This window comes from Delphinapterus leucas, chromosome 3 (genome assembly GCF_059928025.1).
Source record: "Delphinapterus leucas isolate spDelLeu-1000000601 "Yukka" chromosome 3, BTC_Dleu_Yukka2, whole genome shotgun sequence".
NCBI classification, from domain to species: domain Eukaryota; kingdom Metazoa; phylum Chordata; class Mammalia; order Artiodactyla; family Monodontidae; genus Delphinapterus; species Delphinapterus leucas.
Genome location: NC_143131.1, coordinates 128377969 through 128395311, shown reverse-complemented (window position 1 = coordinate 128395311; position 17343 = coordinate 128377969). Strand labels below are relative to the sequence as shown.

The following is a 17343-nucleotide window of genomic DNA, read 5'->3' as shown; positions in this document are numbered from 1 at the left end:
GACTGTGGGAGGTGTGCGTCTTCACCAGAGTACGTATCCCCCAGCACCTGGCGCCAAGCCCGTACGTGCTCAGGAAAAACTCACTGAAGGGAATGGGTGGTCACTGGCCTGAGGTTCCTGCCCTCGAGAAGGGGGATCCAGGGAGATATGGGGCTCGGGGTGGGGGTGGGAGAGCCCAGGTAAAGCGGGAACCCTTTTCTCTGAGCCACGGTGAGAGGCAGTGGGCCGGGTTGGGCTGGGGGCTGTTTCTGGTCTCAGGTTATAGCCCCTGCCCGCCTTCCAGTGCAGGGGCTCAAGGAACAAGCTGACAGGAGGGGCTTTGAAAGGAAACTTTCTCCTAAGGCTCAGCTTTTCCTGCTGTGGAGCCTGTGCCCAGCGTTTCCTCCCGTCCCGTCTGTCTGCCTTTCCCTTCTGCCTGCTTTTCCTGCCCACAGCGGGCTCTGCTGTGAGTTTGCATTCCCTAGGCCCTGGGGGTGACCTTTTCTGTTTGGTTTTGGTGTTTGGTAAGCGCTGATGATGCTGAGCTTGGGGCCCTGGGACCTGTTCTCAGGGAAAAGAGTGATCTGTCCTGAGCTGGGGGAATTGGGGGTCTAAATCCAGGCAGAATGTCGTACATGCTGCTGGTTGTAGGGCTGACTCAGACAGGGTCGGTGCCCTCCAGGTTTCTGTGGCATAGCTGGGGACAGACACTCCCTGTCCCTGGACCTCAGCCTGCTCATCTGAAAAATGGGGCAGACGGAGGAGGAGGGTGCAGTGCAGCCATAGCCGCCCCTTGAGCATCCTGAATTTACTCTTGGCTCAGCAGTTTCCTCATGTTTCTGGGGGAGTCTTGGAGACCAAGTGGGGCCCAAGTCCAAGTTGGGGAAGGTTTCCTTTATCTCCCCAAGGTCCAGGGAGGCACTGTGAGCAGTGCTGACGCATGGCCAGCAGAGGCCCTGCTGTCTAGGGAGCTAAAGTCCAGGTGGTGATGAGGGTGTTCAGTCTTGAGCGGTGTTCCAGAGTTCTCAAGCAACACGTTGACAGGGTTGAAGGAGAAAATCAGTCAATGGAAAACTTTTAAGAGAATGTAAGCACACTGTTACGTAAGGAAAGGTATCTTGCGGACATGGTAAAGTAGGGGTGCTTTTAAAATTTTCAAAATGCTATTTGGTGATGTTTCAGCCCACTTTCAGGGTTGGAAAGGTAAAATATTAATGAAGTCAAAATTAAAATCCAGGCTAATCTAATACAGAAGAGCTGGGGATGGAGAGGTTGGCTTGGTGGGAATGGGTTACGGAAGCTGAAGAATCACAGGGCAGGCAGTTGTCGAGGAGACTGAAATTTCTTTCCCCAAAGGACTTAGTATTCTTTCTAGGTCTGGGTGCTAAGAATTGAGCCACTCATCCTCAGGAAAGGAGATTTCTCCCTTCTACAAAAAGACCACAGGTTAGGCTGCTGGTTAAGAGCACACACTGGCTTTGAATCCCTGCTTTGCCACTTACTAGCTGTGTGACTTTGGACAAATCACTTCAGGTCTCTGAACCTCAGTTTTCACATCCATAAAATGGGGGTGATGGTCACAATCTTTTCTTCATAGGACTGTGGCGAGGATTCAGTGAAATGATGTGTGTATAGTGTTCATAAATAAGATAGCACTTATTAAATAGTGGTGGTTATTATTATTGTTATCAGGAAAGGGGCCTTTCAGTGAGGCCTGACCCTTCCAATGAGGCCTGACTTCCAGGGGCTTTCTGCTGATGGGCCCGTCTCCTCTGTTCCCGATTCCAGGCCCTGGAGGAAGCACTGAGTATCCAGGCCTCCCCCTCATCTCCAGCAGCAGCATTCGGGAGCCCGGAAGGAGCTGGAGGCCTGCTAAGGAAACAGGAGCTGGTCACGCAGAATGAATTGCTGAAACAGCAGGTGAGGCTAGGGGGAAGAGGTCAGGTAGGCGGTGCCCAGTGGGAGCTGGAGCATTCCTGAGGGCCCAGGATGGGCCTTGAACCATGTGGGAACTGTAATCTGTCATCCACTTTCTGGCCATTGGCCAGGACCCCTGTCTGGATATAGGCTTATCCTCACTACCAGTGTATCCCTATGTAGGTCATTCCTCTACCACCATCATGGCTTAAACATTTCTGTGCCCCAGCTGTGCTATTATTTACCTAATATTTTGAAAACAAATTTTAAAATAAATTCAATAAATATATTTAAAAGGGAGCTTAAATTTCTACTATAAATGGGAAAACCTGTTTATTATTTACCATAAATAGAAAGTAACTATAAGCAATAAATAAAGTAAAAGGTAAAATAGTGTGGTTGCACTCTAGCTAGACACTGTTGCCTGATGAAGACTCTGAGCTTGAGTCGTCTCTCCCTTTATTTAAGGGAAGTTAAGTACTAGAAACCTGTTAAAGACACAGTAGCATAAAATGCAGACTTTCTTCTTGAGGGACACAGAGAATTGAAAGGAAGTTGAAAAGGTTTTGGTTCTCTCACGTGTTTCTATGGTGTTCGGTGCCATGCTTTCGATCCTTCTAAATCATTCTGAGCCTGCTCGGCTTCTCGCTGATCTGCAGTAAGGATGTGAAACTGCAGAGGCAGAGACAGGGCCCCACCCCGTCCCTTCCTTGCCAGGGCACCCCAAAGCCTTGGGAGAGTTTGTAGGCCCTCTGCTCTGGGAGCCAGGAGACTGGAACTCCAGTCCTCCACTCATATTCTTTTTCTGTGGCCTCCACCTCTCTGTGGGCCTCAGCAGAAGGAGAGGATGGGACTGGTTGATGGCTGTCAACCTGTTGTTTTCTTTTTTGGCATGGATCCTTTTTTCAAATAAAGCCCTATGTTGAAGCCCAGAATATAAGATAGACAGACCCAGAACTACTCTGTTTGAATTTGGGGGTGGGGGGCCAGAGGTACACCTGTTCCCCTCCCCACAGGGATTTTTGAGATGTGGTGAAACCAGTTTTGATGTCTGACTCCCATCAGGAAGCCCGGGGTTCTAGGCCTGAGCAGGTCTGAGCCTCCACTCAGAACTGCCCCTCCTGCCTCATCCCTTTCTCCCCACCTCCCCACCCCTTACCACCCCTTCAGGTGAAGATTTTTGAGGAGGACTTCCAGAGGGAGCGTAGCGACCGGGAGCGCATGAATGAGGAGAAGGAAGAGCTGAAGAAGCAGGTGGAGAAACTGCAAGCCCAGGTCACCCTGTCACATGCCCAGGTGACAAGAGCTGGACCAAGGAGGGGGCAGCTGGCTGTCCTCATGGGGAGGGGGCATGGATTGGAGGGTCCCTGGTGAGACTGGATGTCAGGACACTCACTGATACTCCTTTCAGCTCTGCTGCGACATTTCTGTGGCCCTCAGAAAGGCCCTTCCCTTCTCTGACCTGTAGCTCTGATTTTCCACAATCAGTTTTCATGCCTTAAAAGAGCAAATTTAGGAGTTAGCTCTGAGCCATCCACTCTCTCCCACATTGGAACTAAAAGGTGTTAATGCAAAAGCACGGAAGCAGTAAGGCTCACGCAACCCTCCTGACCTGTGTTCAGGCCACCCCCAGTGATGGGTGAGCAGGCCTTACCTGCAGCCGGCAGCCTGAGCTGTGCTGTGTCTCATAGGGCCCTTTCCCAGGGCTGGGCCAGGCAGGACAGCCCAGAGCGGTGCCTCATGTGTTGGCTGGTCAACCCTGTGGTTGGTTAGGCCCTGGATCCAGGCCTGGCCAGGAAACACCTAGGCTAACGGTCTTCTCTCCTTCCCTCCTTCTCTCAGCTAAAAGCCTTCAAAGATGAGGAAAGAGCGAAAGATGCCCTGAGACAGCAGAAGAGGAAAGCAAAGGTGAGGAGGCTTGAGGGAGGAAGCAGCACTTACTGCATTTTACCTCCTTCAGGGTGCTGCAGTCACTGGGGTGGGGCATCGTTTGCTCAGGTGCCCAGCTAACTAATGAGGTAATGCGGGTGGAGCATTCATAACAGTACTTGGTACAGAATAAGTGCTCAGGACACACTAACTGTTATCATAGCTGATATTCTGTGCCCGTGTACCAGTTTTCCATGCCCACGTGCCACTCTTGTGTGCATGTGCCAGCCTTCCGTGGCCACGTGCCAGTCTTTAGAGAACTGAGATTCTAAGTAGAGAACGGGAGATGGGATGGGTGTCACTGGGACGGCCCATGCAGCCTGTCACAGGCCAGAGCCAGATGTCAGCCTTTCTTGCAGACCTCGGCAGACCGCTACCACCTGGAGCCCCACCTGGAGCATCTCTACGGGGCCTACCCCTACGCCTACCCACCCGTGCCCCCCGTTGCGCCACACCGTGGCTTTGAGGACTGGTCCCAGATCCGCTACCCGCCTCCCCCCACGGCCATGGAGCACCCACCCCAGCTTCCCAACTCGCGCCTCTTCCACCTGGTGAGTCTGTGCCCCTCTTTCACTCAGGACACACACACAGGCCACCCAGACACATTCCAGAGGGCAAGGTCAAGTGAGGGACTCAGAAGCTGCATCGTCGGCCCCTTCTGAACAGCACTGTGGTGTGCGGCCTGCTGTCCCGGGGCAGGACCTTCCAGCCCAGGGCTGCTCAGGGTCACTGGTGTAGGAGAGAAAAGGCCAAGTAAGGGAGTGGGCCCAGAAGCAGGGCTTTCTCCCGCCCACCAGGCCAGGGGTACTGGAGTTTGGGTTTGGCCTTCTTTATAACCTCTGCGTGGAACCAGGTACCAGATCCTCACCATGCATTCTCTCCCTTTGCTTTTCTTTCTCTTTTCCCTTTTCAGTTTCCTTTCCTTTTCTCTTTTCTTCCATTTTTTTGGCTGCTTTTTTCTCTCTTGCTTATCATTCTGTCTCCAAAGAGCTGCTGTCACCTGTCCCATCCTCTGCACTGCCTCTGCCACAGCCCCCTCAGGCACCCCCGCTCTCACCTGGTGACAGCTGCCTTCCATCCAGCTTCTCCCCCATGACTGTTCCTTACATGCATCTTTAAACACTGGAGTGTACTGCGGGGCTTAAGAGATTAGCTCCAGGATTATAGAGACCTGGACTCAAATCAAAGCTTGGCCACTTGCCTAACTGGACGACCTTCAACAAGTTGCTTAACCCATCTGAGCCTCAGTTTGCTAACCTGTAAAATGGGGGTGGCAACCTGGGTAGTTGTAAGGATTCAGTTATACTCGATTAATATGAACTTAGTACTATTCCGGCACAGTATCTGCTACTGTAATTTTCAAGTATGGTGATTGATTACTAAGCACCAGTGTTGTTGCAGCCAGAATACACCTGGCGGCTGCCCTGTGGAGGGATACACAATCAGAGCTCCCAAGTGATGGGCTCACCCACGGCCAGGCCTACGGAACCAGGTGAGCATGATCCCCTGGTAAGGGGCCTTGTCTTCCATGGGGGGGAGATAACTTCTTATCTGCCAGCATCACCCCCTTTTGGGGACGACGATGTTGCTACCTTCTGATCTAGGTGGAGGAGGGGGCCCAGCTTTCTGAAATAGTGTTGAGAAGAAAGGGATGGTGACTGCATCATGAGGGGGTTGAAACCATTCCTTCCTTCATTACAGTTCAGGGTTTAAATGCTGTGTGCTGTACGAGGTTCTGGGGAAGCTCGGATATGGTCCCAGCCCTTATGGCCTTACTGTCTAGTGAGGCGGGCAGAAATGAATGGTTAAAATCACACCAATGGGCATACAGCTGCACTCAAGTGCCCTGAAGGAAGAAGAGCAGGTTTCTATGAGAGCAGACAGCAGAGGGACCTGACCCAGCCTGGGGGCCATGGTGTTTGAGCTGAGACCCTCAGAATGAGTGGCATTAACGAGGTAAAGAGGCAGAAGCCAAGGGTGTTCTTGCAGAGAAAGGACAAATGCAAAGGCCTTGTTGGGAGGGGATGAAGAACTGTGGCCAACCTGAGGATTGAGAGAAGGCTGGCGTGGCTGGAGCCAGGAACAAGGTGGGGAAGGGGGGGATGGGCAAGGCAAGGTCAGGGAGGTTGGCGGGTCCTGGCCGAGAGGGCCTTGTAGGCCACGGCAGGAGGGCTGGTCTTTATCCTACGGATGATGTGCAGTCCTTGGACATTTTAAAATCAGAGTGGCATGGGAATTCCCTGGCGGTCCAGTGGTTAGGACTCTGTGCTTCCACTGCAGGGGGCCCAGGTTCAATCCCTGGTCGGGGAACTAAGATCCCACAAGCCCTGCCGTGCGGCCAAAAAAATAAATAATAAAATAAAATCAGAGTGGCATGAGAGATTAGATTTGCATTTTGTAAAGCTCCCTCTGGCCACGGTGTCCGCCATAAACAGTTGGGAACTGGAGGTCTGTTCGCTAGTCACAAGAGCACCCTGGGTCCTTGGTCACTCCCTCACTTTCTGCGAGGCTCTCATGGGGCAGAAGGCACTGCCTTGCCTGTGGGGCTTCTGGGAGCAGAATTGCAACTAAGGGGAGCAATAGAGAGGCCAAGTCCATCTCAGCAGGAAGAGGAGTTTTCTAAGGGTCGCAGCTGTGCCAGGAGGTCGAGTGCCCCTCTGCAGAAGGAGTGGGAGCAGAGACTACAGGGGGACTTAGAGGGCTATGGTGTGGAGGATCTCGTGGTTGGAAGGAGGAGGTACTGGGCTGGTCATTTTCTGATGTTTCCCTGCGGAGCCCTAGAGGTTCTGTGGAGCCCCTCGGAACCTGCTTTGATGAGGGCAGAGGGTGGCCAAGTGGGCAGGACTGTCCCCTCCCCCGGAACTACTCCATTTCTGGGATCTGAAACCAGACTGACTAGGCGCCAGCACCTCCTAGACCTGGGACTTTGAGCAAGTTTTTAAAAACCTCTCTGTGCCCCAGTTCCCTCCCCCCCCACCCCATAAAGGGATAATAATGTGTCTGCTTCATAGGGCTGGGCAAGGACTGAATGACAGATATCCCTAAGGCACTTAGCCCAGGGCCTGGCACTTGGTGATACCCAACAACCCTCACTGGTCTCTTTCCACTCTTACTATATTGGTTTCCATAGGACCTTGAAACCTGCTGTACCACCTCATCTTCAAATCCTCAAAATTTTTGTTTATTTAGAACCCACCAAAAATGACCGTGAGGGACCTCAGTGAGACCAGTCCCTTGGCTCCACCTTCGTCTTGCAGAGCCAGCTGACTTCAGCTTACTGGAAAACTAGAGGCCACGGGCTCTCCGAGCCTCAGCCGCTCGGGAGGCTGAGATGGATGGCCAGCTTGAGCCCTGGCCCCAACCTGCACTGCTTAGAGACTGGGGAGGCTCCATCCAGAAGGCGTCCATCTGGGCCTCTCCTTTGGAGTGACTGGGAAAACCTCACTACTCTGCCACTGGGTGGGGAGAGGCGTCACCCGGCCTTGACCTGCCGTCCTCTGCAGCAACTGCTGGCGGATGTTAATAAGTGGGGTGCGGTCAAGACCCCTTCCTTCCACAGCTCCCCCAGAAGTGGTCCGGCAGCCCCTCTGGGGACCACGTTCAGTTCATGTGTGTGTTTAGTTTTTGCTTCAAGCTCTGCAGTAGCAGGACCTGCCCCGTGCACATCCCCTCCGCCTCTGAGGAGCTGCGGGAAGAGCGGGTTTGCCTCTGGGGGCAGAAGAGACGGGATGCTCTACTCCTGGGCCCTCCACTTCCGCCCACGGCAGCCTTGCCAGCCCCGCTGCAGCCTGGGATGAAGCCCATGCCAGCCACATCGGCTGAGGGGCCCCAGCCTGAAGCTGCCAGGCCCTCAGCTGGAGGCTTGTGGTGCTGGAGGCCCGGTTTGGGGTGGCTGTTGATCCCCGGGCAGCTGTTTGCACGAATCTTGGACATAAATCCAAGTTGAAGATTAACATTTTGTGACTGGTATTCTTTTATGCCCTGATTAATGTTCCCCTCCTAGTCAACCAGCATGCTGCTTTCCTGGCCTCCTCCCTCCGTACCCCATTCCTCCCAGACACCCCCAGGAGCATCACCGTTACTCTTGGCAGATATCCCCTGGGGCCCTGCTCAGAGCCTCCGTGAGGGTCATCCAGGGGCTGGGGGTCAAGCAACCTGGGTTTACATTCTAGTCCTGCCCCTCACTTGTCAGGAGACATTGGGCAAGGCCTGGACCTTCTGCAAGCCTGTTTCTTCATCTGTCAAATGAACACCTCACCCGAGCCCTAGCTGCCGTGGAGAACTGTGGGATGAGAGTAGATGTGAGCTGGTTTTATAAACTCCAAATGCCGAGTGAGGAAGCAGAGTGGGCCTAGGTGGAAACCAAAAAGCAAGGGCCCAAAGGTCTCCCTTCATTCCTTTTCTCTTCCTCTTCCTCTTCTCCCTTCCCGCCGGCGAGGGTGGCCCCACCGAGGAAGCATCACAGTAGGCTCAGCTGCTGCAGAAAGGCCTTTACTAGGCAGACAGGGGTGAGTCTAATGCCAGTGGGTCGGGGTGAGAGGAGAGGGCACATCCCTCAAAGGAGCGGGGGTGGCATCCCTGCCTGGGGGTCTCAGCCTGAATGCACTAAGGGCTGGCCCTTCAGACAGGCTCAAGGGAGGTCCGCCCACAAGGGCTTTGGGCCCCTCCTTCATGGAGATGCCACCCCTGACACGGGGAACGTGGCCCTTGCTCTCACATGTGCCTTGGCTACTCTCAGGGAACACTGCGGGGTGGGGTAGGGGGCTTGGCAGGGCCCTCAGGAAGGAGGGAGGCTGTGTGATGGAGAGGAGGGAGGTCGGGCAGTGTGACAGACCCAGAAACTTCTGGGCACTTCAGGGGTGGTGTTTGGAGGCAGTGGGAGGTGCCAGCTCCAAGGGTTGAGGTCCAGGTTAGAGCAGAACAGTTGAATCTAGCGCTGGTTTTTTTCTTTGGGCTCATAAGGAAGTGAATTGTCATTGGAACAGAGAACTGGAAAGAGGGGAGTTACTCTCTGGCACTCTCCACGGCACACAGCTGTCGCCACACACACACGGTACACGTTCCTGGGCATTCATGCAGGTCAGCCCACGTGGCCGTACACTTAAGTGTGTGCACATACCTGGTCACACACAGCTGTAGGCATGCGTGCAAATGCCCACATGCACAGCAGTACAGACACAATTGTATGCACACATTCGTGTCAAGCTGAGGCCTTGCGTCATCATAAGGGGTCTAGCGTGGGAGTATGGTGTGGGTGGAGAAATGGATTCCTTCCTGAACAGAGTCCTCCCCAGCCCCTGCGTGGTGGACGTGGGGTGGGGTGGGCCTCAGTTACTTCCCCTTGGCCTCCAGGGTGGCCCGGCGCCGCATGTAGGCCAGGATGTCCATCTTGACAGTGTTGACCGTGGTGCGGTGGTGCCAGCGCGTGATGGGAGCACCATCCGGCCCCACCAGGAACTTCTCAAAGTTCCAGCGGATGTCATGGACCTTCATGGGATCCCAGAAGAGGCGGTCCGGTGAGCCCAGGAGCTCCGAGGTAGGAGGACAGGAGTTCTGGAGCAGAGATGAGAATAGAGTCAACCCTGCTTGGGACCCCTCCCACCCTCTTATCCCACCTCCTTCCCAGGCCTTCTTGGAGGAAGGAGAATAGCCTGGCACTGAGAAAAGAGCACCAGTTTGGGAGTTAGAAAACTGAATCCCAGAACCAGTTTTGGCTCTAGCAGATTGTGAGACCCTAATCTTGTCCCTTCTGGGGCCCATCTGTAAAATGGGCTGATGAGACCCTAGGGTTTGCAAAGCCCTCTAGTTGGAGTAATAATCAGATGCCAAGAAATTCCCCAAGAGCGCAGGAGCAGAGGAGGGTTGCACAGGCCTTGTCTTTATGTGGGCTGGAGACAGGAGCGGCTGCAGCCTGGTCCAGAGCCAGCATCAGCTGGGCAGAGAGAGGCTCTGATAGAGGTGGCTGTGTACTCACCTTGAGGAATGTGTAGAACTTCTGTTCTTTCTCCCCGTTCACATCCCCTTTCTCAAAGAGCTGGAAATTGGGGACGAAGCCCCCACCTGGTCGGACATACCTAAGAGCAATGTTTTTATGTGGGTCCCAGGGAAATGGGCACAGGGCTCAGAAATGAGAGGAAGGGACAGAACAGGGGAGGGGGTGTTGGGAGTCTGGATTTTATTCTACAGTGGGCAGTGGGAGCCAGTGAATATTGAATGGGCACAGGCATAATGTGGGTCTACAGTCTTTTTCCAGTTTGGTACCTTCTCAATAACCCCTGCCCTCCACCTGTACTCCCCTTCCCCCTCCCCGGTCATGTGCTCACAACCATTGTCCTTGTCTCTGTCCCTCTCCTGGCCCCTGTTCCACTCGTTCCACTAAACAGGGTTCCTGGAAGGGGAGAGTAGTTCTTGGAGGCTGATAAATATCCATCATGAGTAGGGGCCTCTGCAAGAGATGCCTGGAGGCTAGGCTGGGGTGCTTTCTCAGGACACTGAGTTAGCACTCACTTGAGAGTGGCTAGGATCTCCGAGTTCATTCCTGGTTCCTGTTTTCCGAATTGGTTGCAGGGGAAGCCCAGAATGACCAGACCAAATGGTGCAAGTTCTTCCTGTAGTGCATTCAGTTCTGGGCCAGGGAGAGAGAGAGAAGAGACTGGGCTAGCCTGATGAGGAGCCCTCCCGCCTGTGTACCACTCCACCTGCTCACCCGCTGTACAGCTGAAATCACTGAGGCCTGACAGGGGAAGGGACTTGCCCAAGATCATCCACTGAGTGTGGCAATGCTGGGATTCAAGTCCCATGCTATGGATTCCAATCTGGATAGGTTGGAGGTTTGGGGAAAAAGAGAGCAATATGGTTCATCAAATGAGTAATCGGTCACCCACTGCCAAGGTCCAATGATTGCCAGGCAGAACATTCTAGGTCAGGTTGCCCATGCCTCCTTCTCACACCCCACCCCAGGCCCCAAAGCATTTTCTTGTGGGTGCTGTCAGATGCCTTTCGCGTGCCTGTTCCTTCAGGCTCTTGACTCTGACCCAGCTAAGGAGAAAGAAGTGAGGATACAAGGGATCATGAAACCTGGGTGCAACACCTGGTTCTGTCACTAACACCCGTACTCTGGGGACTCAGGCCAGTTGCCTGCTTTCCAGGGGCCAAGAGAAGCACTAAGGCAGATGGGGCTGAGGACAGGTGAGGAATTCTCAGCAAGACAAAGCTATTATTTCTTACTCCAGTGAAAGGACACTCCAGGCACAAACCCAATCTCCTCCCTCCTCCTGCTTTTAGAGCAGTTGAGGTGCCCAGGGATGAAGGATAACTGAGAATCTTCCAGAACACGTTTGAAGGTGATCAGACCTCAGGCTTATATAATCATTTTCAAAGAACCATGGAACACAGTAGGATTAAGATACGGAGTTTGGAATCTCATGATCACCGTCGCCCCGTCCCCCTTGCACGGGGAAAGCTCCTCTGATTGGAATGTGCCCAACTGGCAGAAACAGCCCCAAATAAAGCAGGGGAAGAGGGATGGGCTCTTACCAAGGTACTGGCTCGTCAGGCCTCAGTAGCTGGCCACGTTGACAAAGAGGATGTATTTGCCAGCGTACTGCTTGAAGGGGATGTACTCCTCCCCGTCAATGGCGAGGGCTCCATACTCATAGATGCTGCTGCCCACCCCAGCATGGCAGTCCATCTGGAAGAGAAGACCAGTGCCGGGGAGCGGTTAGAGCTGGAAGGGAACTTGGACTCCACCCTTTGCAAGATAACAGGGAGGAGGTGGAACTGATCTGCCCAAGTGGTCTTGACTTGCCCAAGACCACTCCAAGCATTAGAACCAGACTAGAAGTGAGGTCTCCTAATTCCTTGTACAAGACGATAATTTTGAAAGCACTTAATGAGCTGGTGGGTGCTATGGAGACTTGGAGAAATACTTACTTTGGTCATTACTTCTGCATCACATGTCAATTTATAAACAGTCACTGGGCAGGCTCTGAGGGAGATTCCCCCCAATGCTGGTGTTATGTTATTGGATGGGCTGGTGGAGACGGGGAGGCTATTGCAATAATGCAGGCAAGTGGTGATGAGAGCCTGAACTAGACCATCGTGAAGGAAGAACTGAACAGAAATGAGGAGGCAGCAGTATGGACAGTGGTGATTCAGAGGTTCCCGATCTGGGGGACTGGAAAACTGAGGCTGTTAGAAAATAGGGAAGTAGGATAGTAGCCAGGAATGGGGCAAGGCCTGCCATGAGGATTAAATGGGATGGTCAGGGTAATGCCCCACTGCCTGGCATAGATTCAGTGTTCCCTGGGGGCGAGCAGCTGTGACGATGACCATTATACCTTCCTCTGCCCAAGCTGTTCCACGGTCAGCCTCCAGAACTAGTAGAGAGAACATTAAATGGGCTGCAAGTTGGGGAGCCTGGATTCCATGACCAACTCCGCCACTAACTCCCCGTGTGGTCTTGGACTAGCCCTTTCTCTTCTGTGGGCCTCAGTTTCCTCATTTATAAAATGAGAACTTTGAATCTGATCAGCTGTTCTCAACCACCATGGCTTGACAGCGTCACTCTCAGGGGAAGAGGAGGGAATGGATTACTGCCGGCAAGCGGGACGCTCCATTTACCCCACTCTGCCCCATCTCATCTCTGCCAATTTTTGGTACAGACTACAAAAATCTGGGTCGACTCTTGAAAGAGTGTCATGGCATCACTACCATAATTAGCAGCTGGGCAGGTCGTCCTGGCCTGGACATCTGAGAAGAGCTGAGAAGACAATAAACAAATCGAATGCAAACTAGCATTATAGACCAGAGAGACAGAGCCAGGTGGTTGGAGTTAGAGAAGCGAATTCACGCCCTCTCTTCCCACCAATCCTGGAAGACTTGCTGTTGCAGCCAGTTATACCTCTGCCCAACTGCGTGAAGAGAGCCATCTGGGCTGCCAGGGCGTGGCCCCGGCAGGGTGTAAAAAAGCAGGCTCTGTCTTGAAGACTCCGTAGCCTACTGAACCAGGGGAGCCGGAACTCCCTTCACGCGGCCATTCCCTGACAGCTGCAAGCTCTCTTCTTGGCTCCGGTACAAATTCCCTGCTACACGTGAGTCTAATATTCCATGCCCCGTGACTTCTAGTGGCTGCCGGAGGCCGGCCTGAGACCTAAGCTTGACGTTCCTTCAGCCCCTGGGCTTCGTGGGCCCCAGCTGGGGTCAGCTCCACCTCAAAATACAAACAGCCAGGGCACAACAAACACGCCCTAGCTGGCCACAGAGGTCTAGCAGCCAGAAGGAAAGGCCTCCCGCCTGCCTCTCTACTCCACCCCGGTCTGAAAACAAACTGTGAAATGGGGAGAAAAACAGCCAAGAGTTTGTCTAAATAATGGAAGCTTGTAAACAGCGGGAGGATCAGCTAATGAAACCAGTTTCAGGGTGGGAATCTCCTCTCATTAGATTTGAGTCTTTGCTGGCTGTGTGACCCTGGGCAAGTCACATTCAGTCTGAGCCTCCATCTGCTGACGGGAGAGGATAATACCACCTGCCTCCCAAAATGGCTGCGAGAATTTACTAGCAGGTCAAAACTGTCTTGCAAGCCTCTTAGAGAGAAATCTGTACCCACCCCCTGCCCCACCCACCCATCAAGGGATAGGGTAAAGGGAGCTGACGTTCCTACCTTATTGTGAAGAGGGCTTTGATGTCCCCCAGCCAGTATGACGAAGATGATGCACTGGGCAGGGTGTTTACAGGAGAAGGGATGTGTGACAAAGCCTCCATCCTTTCTACTGGGCCAGTGAAGCCAGTGCTGTGAGTTCCGACCGAGAGGGGTCAGAGAGCGCCTATGGTGGGGGAAGCCATGGCCTGCATTCACCACTGAGCACACGTCCAGTCCTTACGGAAGCCCCCTCCCCTTTTCTGGGCCCATGGAGTCCCAGAACCCTGCACCTTAACCTGGATGTCAGAGGAGCTGTGGGTGGAGGGGGGGGAGAGGGAGTGAGGGTGCCTCTATCCTCCCACAATTGCACAAGACAGGAGAGTTTCGATGGCTTGAGAGTTGGAGGGGGGGACCCCGCCAGGACCCCAGCTGGCTTGGGTTGCTGGTCCTGTGTCTTTCTCCTCACCCATCTGCCCACTCCCATCAGTGTGAAAGTGTGAGAGGAGAGCTGGGCTGGGGGCAGGAGACCTGAGTTCTGGGCCTGGCTGGGCCTCTGATTCTGTGTGAGGACTCCTGTCCCTTCTCTGGGGCTCTGGCTCCACAGCTGTGAGGTGGGGTCAGATTCAGTGCTGTCTTGAGGGCTCTTCAGCCCTGACTGTCAGCCGGTGGTTCCATGATTCTCTCTGCCTGGTTTAGTCACCTAGAAACCAGCGGTTACTAGGATCCCACGCACGTCAGCGGTTGTTATTCTCTCTAGTCTCTGCAAAGTCCTTTTGTAGAGGAAGGACAGGGAGGCTGGGCAGGCTTAAACCGGACTGGAGAGGGGACACGGCAAGGAAAGGAGGATTCCCTTTGTTACCCAGCCCCTCCCTTTGAACTGGGAGGAGGCAAACATCCCTTTGGGGCTCTCACCCTTTGTCCATCCCATTCTCCACCTGCCCCTTGCCCCATTGCTTGGCCCTGGAGTTGGGGTAGGATAAGTGGTTGAGTCCTAGAACCCAGGGCTATGACATTTCAGCCCTCTCAGGACCTGGAGGAGAAATAGGCATGCCCAGACTGTCATTAGCTAGCAAGTCCTAGCTGGTTGTATCTGATATGATCACACCTCACCCTAAGAATTTTCTAGACCATACCCATCCTGTTTTCTCTGAATCCATCTACTCCCCAGAGTTCTACAGAGAACACATGGCTATGATGAGTTATTCGTGGGATCCATGTTCTTACCTCCAGCCTTCTTGAAGCAGGGCCCATCTTCCCTTCTCTGCTTCTCCCCAAACTGAGGTTATAGGACTCCAAGATACTGCCCTACACATGGTCTACCCTCACTTCTACTCCACACCCCAATATTGAAATTCAGTACCATCCCTGCCCTGGAAAATACCTTCTGAGTTGGAGATTATGAACAGGACTGGATACAAAGCCAGAGGCTTAGAGGAAGTGGCCCCATAACCATCCAGTCTCAAGGCTGACTCCAAGCAGGAGCAGACTGATTCGAATTTAGGCTGAGGACAGGACAGGGGATAGAAACAGACAGAAGAAACCTTGTGTTTGGAATGGGCTTCCTGAACAGTAGATACGATTTTGGAAACAGAATCATGGAGTCATAAGATCTTAGAATTAAGATCTGGAAGATTTGAGAAACACAGCAAGTGCAAAGCTTCTTCTTCAGCTTATACAAGTGTTGTGTGTGTGTGTGTGTGTGTGTGTGTACTGGGATGCTGGAGACATAAATCTCTCTCTTTGGGTCTATGACTGGCTTCTGCCTCCCCACCCTGGGGAAGAGGAGAGATCTACAGCACCCACTTTGGCATATACTGTCCAAAGAGATAAGCATGTGTGGTCACCCCTGCTCCCGGCCTCAGCATCTCCACTCTAGCTAAGGGCCACACACTTTGCTGGGGATAGACTGAGGCTCAGGAGAATTCTGCCCCTCCTATCGAGCTGGCAGTCCCCAGCTTTCTCCAACTACTAGGTTTGCTCAGGCCAAGATGGGCAGTGGGTGGTTAGTAGTGAGGCTGCCCCCAAACAGGAGACACTTCAGAGAACAGCGTGTGGATTTTGCAGCTTCTCCAAGCAACCCCTCTGAAATCATCAGCCTCACTGTGCCCTGTCCTCCCACCTGCTACAGGTGGAGAAACTGAGGTCCACAAAGGAAAAGCGAATCTAGTCAGCATCCTGGGCGTCTGTGCCGCCAGCTCAGAGCTCCTTCTGTCACAGACCTCTGCGTCTTCTACCAGTATCCCAGAATGCTACCTGCGTTTATGCTTGGGCTAGACGGGGACCACACAGCCGCGCGTTCCTTCCCTTTCACCTTGCCAGCCATTCTCCCTGGGAACCTCTGCAGCCAACCCAGACCCTGAGTCTCCAGGCCATTTTCTGTGCCCCCCACCCCGTTCAGGCCCCACTGGAGGGGAACATCTCAGAAACAGACGGTGGCTTGGAGGTAGCAAGGCGACCCGCAGGTAGCCGTGGGGATGAAAGTGTGGACCGGGAGAGAAGACCCTTCCTCCCTCATTCATTCTGCCCACCCGGGGCACCCAGGTCTCCAACAGGTGGAACCGCGAAGAGTCTGACGACGGTCTGGGTATGCTGAAGAGGGAGGCAACGGGAGCTAGGGCGTCTCTCGCACCTAGGTGTCACCCTACTGGTGGGGAGCCCGGGAAGAAGGGTGCCTCACCACCGAGAGATGGACACCTGCGGACCACGTTCGATCCCCCGGCCACCCATCCCCGAGGCTCACTCACCTTCGACTTCTCCTGTCCTCGGCTCGGCGGAACGAAGCCGGCCAGGAGCAGGGAGAGAAGGCAGGATGCCCGGAAGAGCCGGGCCATGGTGGGCGGGGGCCGCGTCTCGGACTCGCCGGAGACGCTGTCTGATCCCGGGCCACAGTCCGTCTGAGGTGTCGTCCGCTCTCATCCACCTTTCAAGCCCTCAGCGATGACCAATCCGTGGCCGGGCCGGAGTCCTTGTAGCCAATCGCAGGGCGTCTGGCATTTCAGGGGCGGGCACAACTTACCCTCCGCTTCTCCCCCTCCCCAGGCCCTGGGCGACAGTGACATAAGCAAGTCTGGACAGAGAGATGGGAGCCAGTTCCTTGTGAACCCGTGAGGCGGGACCCTTTTCTTCTTTAGACTCTAAAGTGCTGGAAGAGGCAGGCACAGTGTCCTCAGCACAGCCGGGGAAAGGGCTTTGAAAAGCACCGAAGAGTTGATGGCACCCGCAAGGTGTTCCCTGTTCCCTCCTGCCTCCATTCTGGTTGAAGGGATATTAAGGACCTAAAATGTCAGCAAGATCTGAAGTGAGACTTCCAGGAACATTTATTTACTCTATGTAGGTTTAGTTCTTAAAAAGCAAAGGGTGAATGCCCTAGGATTTTGAATGCAGCCCTCTCCTGGGAAGAACATTGGGATCCCTCAGCTGATTTGAGAGCAGAAAATACATTTGCTCCCTGTGTAGCCTTGAACATGTTGCTTTCCCTCTCTGGGCTTCAGTTTCCCCAACTGTGTAATGATGGGATTGGCTGATGCTCTCTAAGTCTCTTCTGGTTCTGGCTAGATGACTTGTTTCTAAAAATAAGTGACAGACCTAGACCAGGAGTCGCTTGAGAGTAGGGACCATAATCACCCGCTGGCACAGGGCCTAGAACACAACACGTGCTTAATATTTGCAGCATTAATCAATCCATGACTTCGTTTCTCTGCTTCAAGATGCTGATGATCAGTTCAGGGAGCTCGGGGTCTGTGCTGTCTAGGTATGATTCTCTCCACCGATAGGGGACTGCGTTGGGATCAGTGCTTCCCACATCAGACTACCAGCCACCTGAGAAGATGTTCATACAGATTCCCAGGTCCCTCTTCAGAACCAGTGCATTAGAATCT

General features: G+C 53.6%; 2 protein-coding genes across 5 annotated transcripts in view; one reads left to right on the top strand and one right to left on the bottom strand.

The window, feature by feature from the left end:
* TNIP1 (TNFAIP3 interacting protein 1) overlaps positions 1–7778 on the top strand; it is a 45965-nt gene extending 38187 nt beyond the window's left edge. For 3 of the 4 annotated variants that reach the window (XM_022590168.2, XM_022590170.3, XM_089909571.1), the window contains 6 exons: positions 1768–1899; positions 3067–3192; positions 3739–3804; positions 4185–4376; positions 5227–5317; positions 7015–7778. In XM_022590168.2, coding sequence (XP_022445876.1) covers positions 1768–1899; positions 3067–3192; positions 3739–3804; positions 4185–4376; positions 5227–5317; positions 7015–7049 — 642 coding nt within the window. In that variant the 3' untranslated portion in view covers positions 7050–7778. The remainder of the gene's footprint in view (positions 1–1767; positions 1900–3066; positions 3193–3738; positions 3805–4184; positions 4377–5226; positions 5318–7014) is intronic. The other variant, XM_022590169.2, reaches the window with a different exon arrangement.
* A 522-nt stretch (positions 7779–8300) lies between these two features.
* Positions 8301–16370, bottom strand: GPX3 (glutathione peroxidase 3). The gene is made up of 5 exons (XM_022590171.2): positions 16210–16370; positions 11362–11515; positions 10333–10450; positions 9800–9899; positions 8301–9378 (listed from the first exon to the last, which is right to left on the bottom strand). The coding sequence occupies exons 1-5, from the start codon at positions 16294–16296 to the stop codon at positions 9157–9159; spliced, it is 681 nt and encodes a 226-aa protein (XP_022445879.1). The 5' UTR covers positions 16297–16370; the 3' UTR covers positions 8301–9156.
* Positions 16371–17343: the final 973 nt, after the last annotated feature.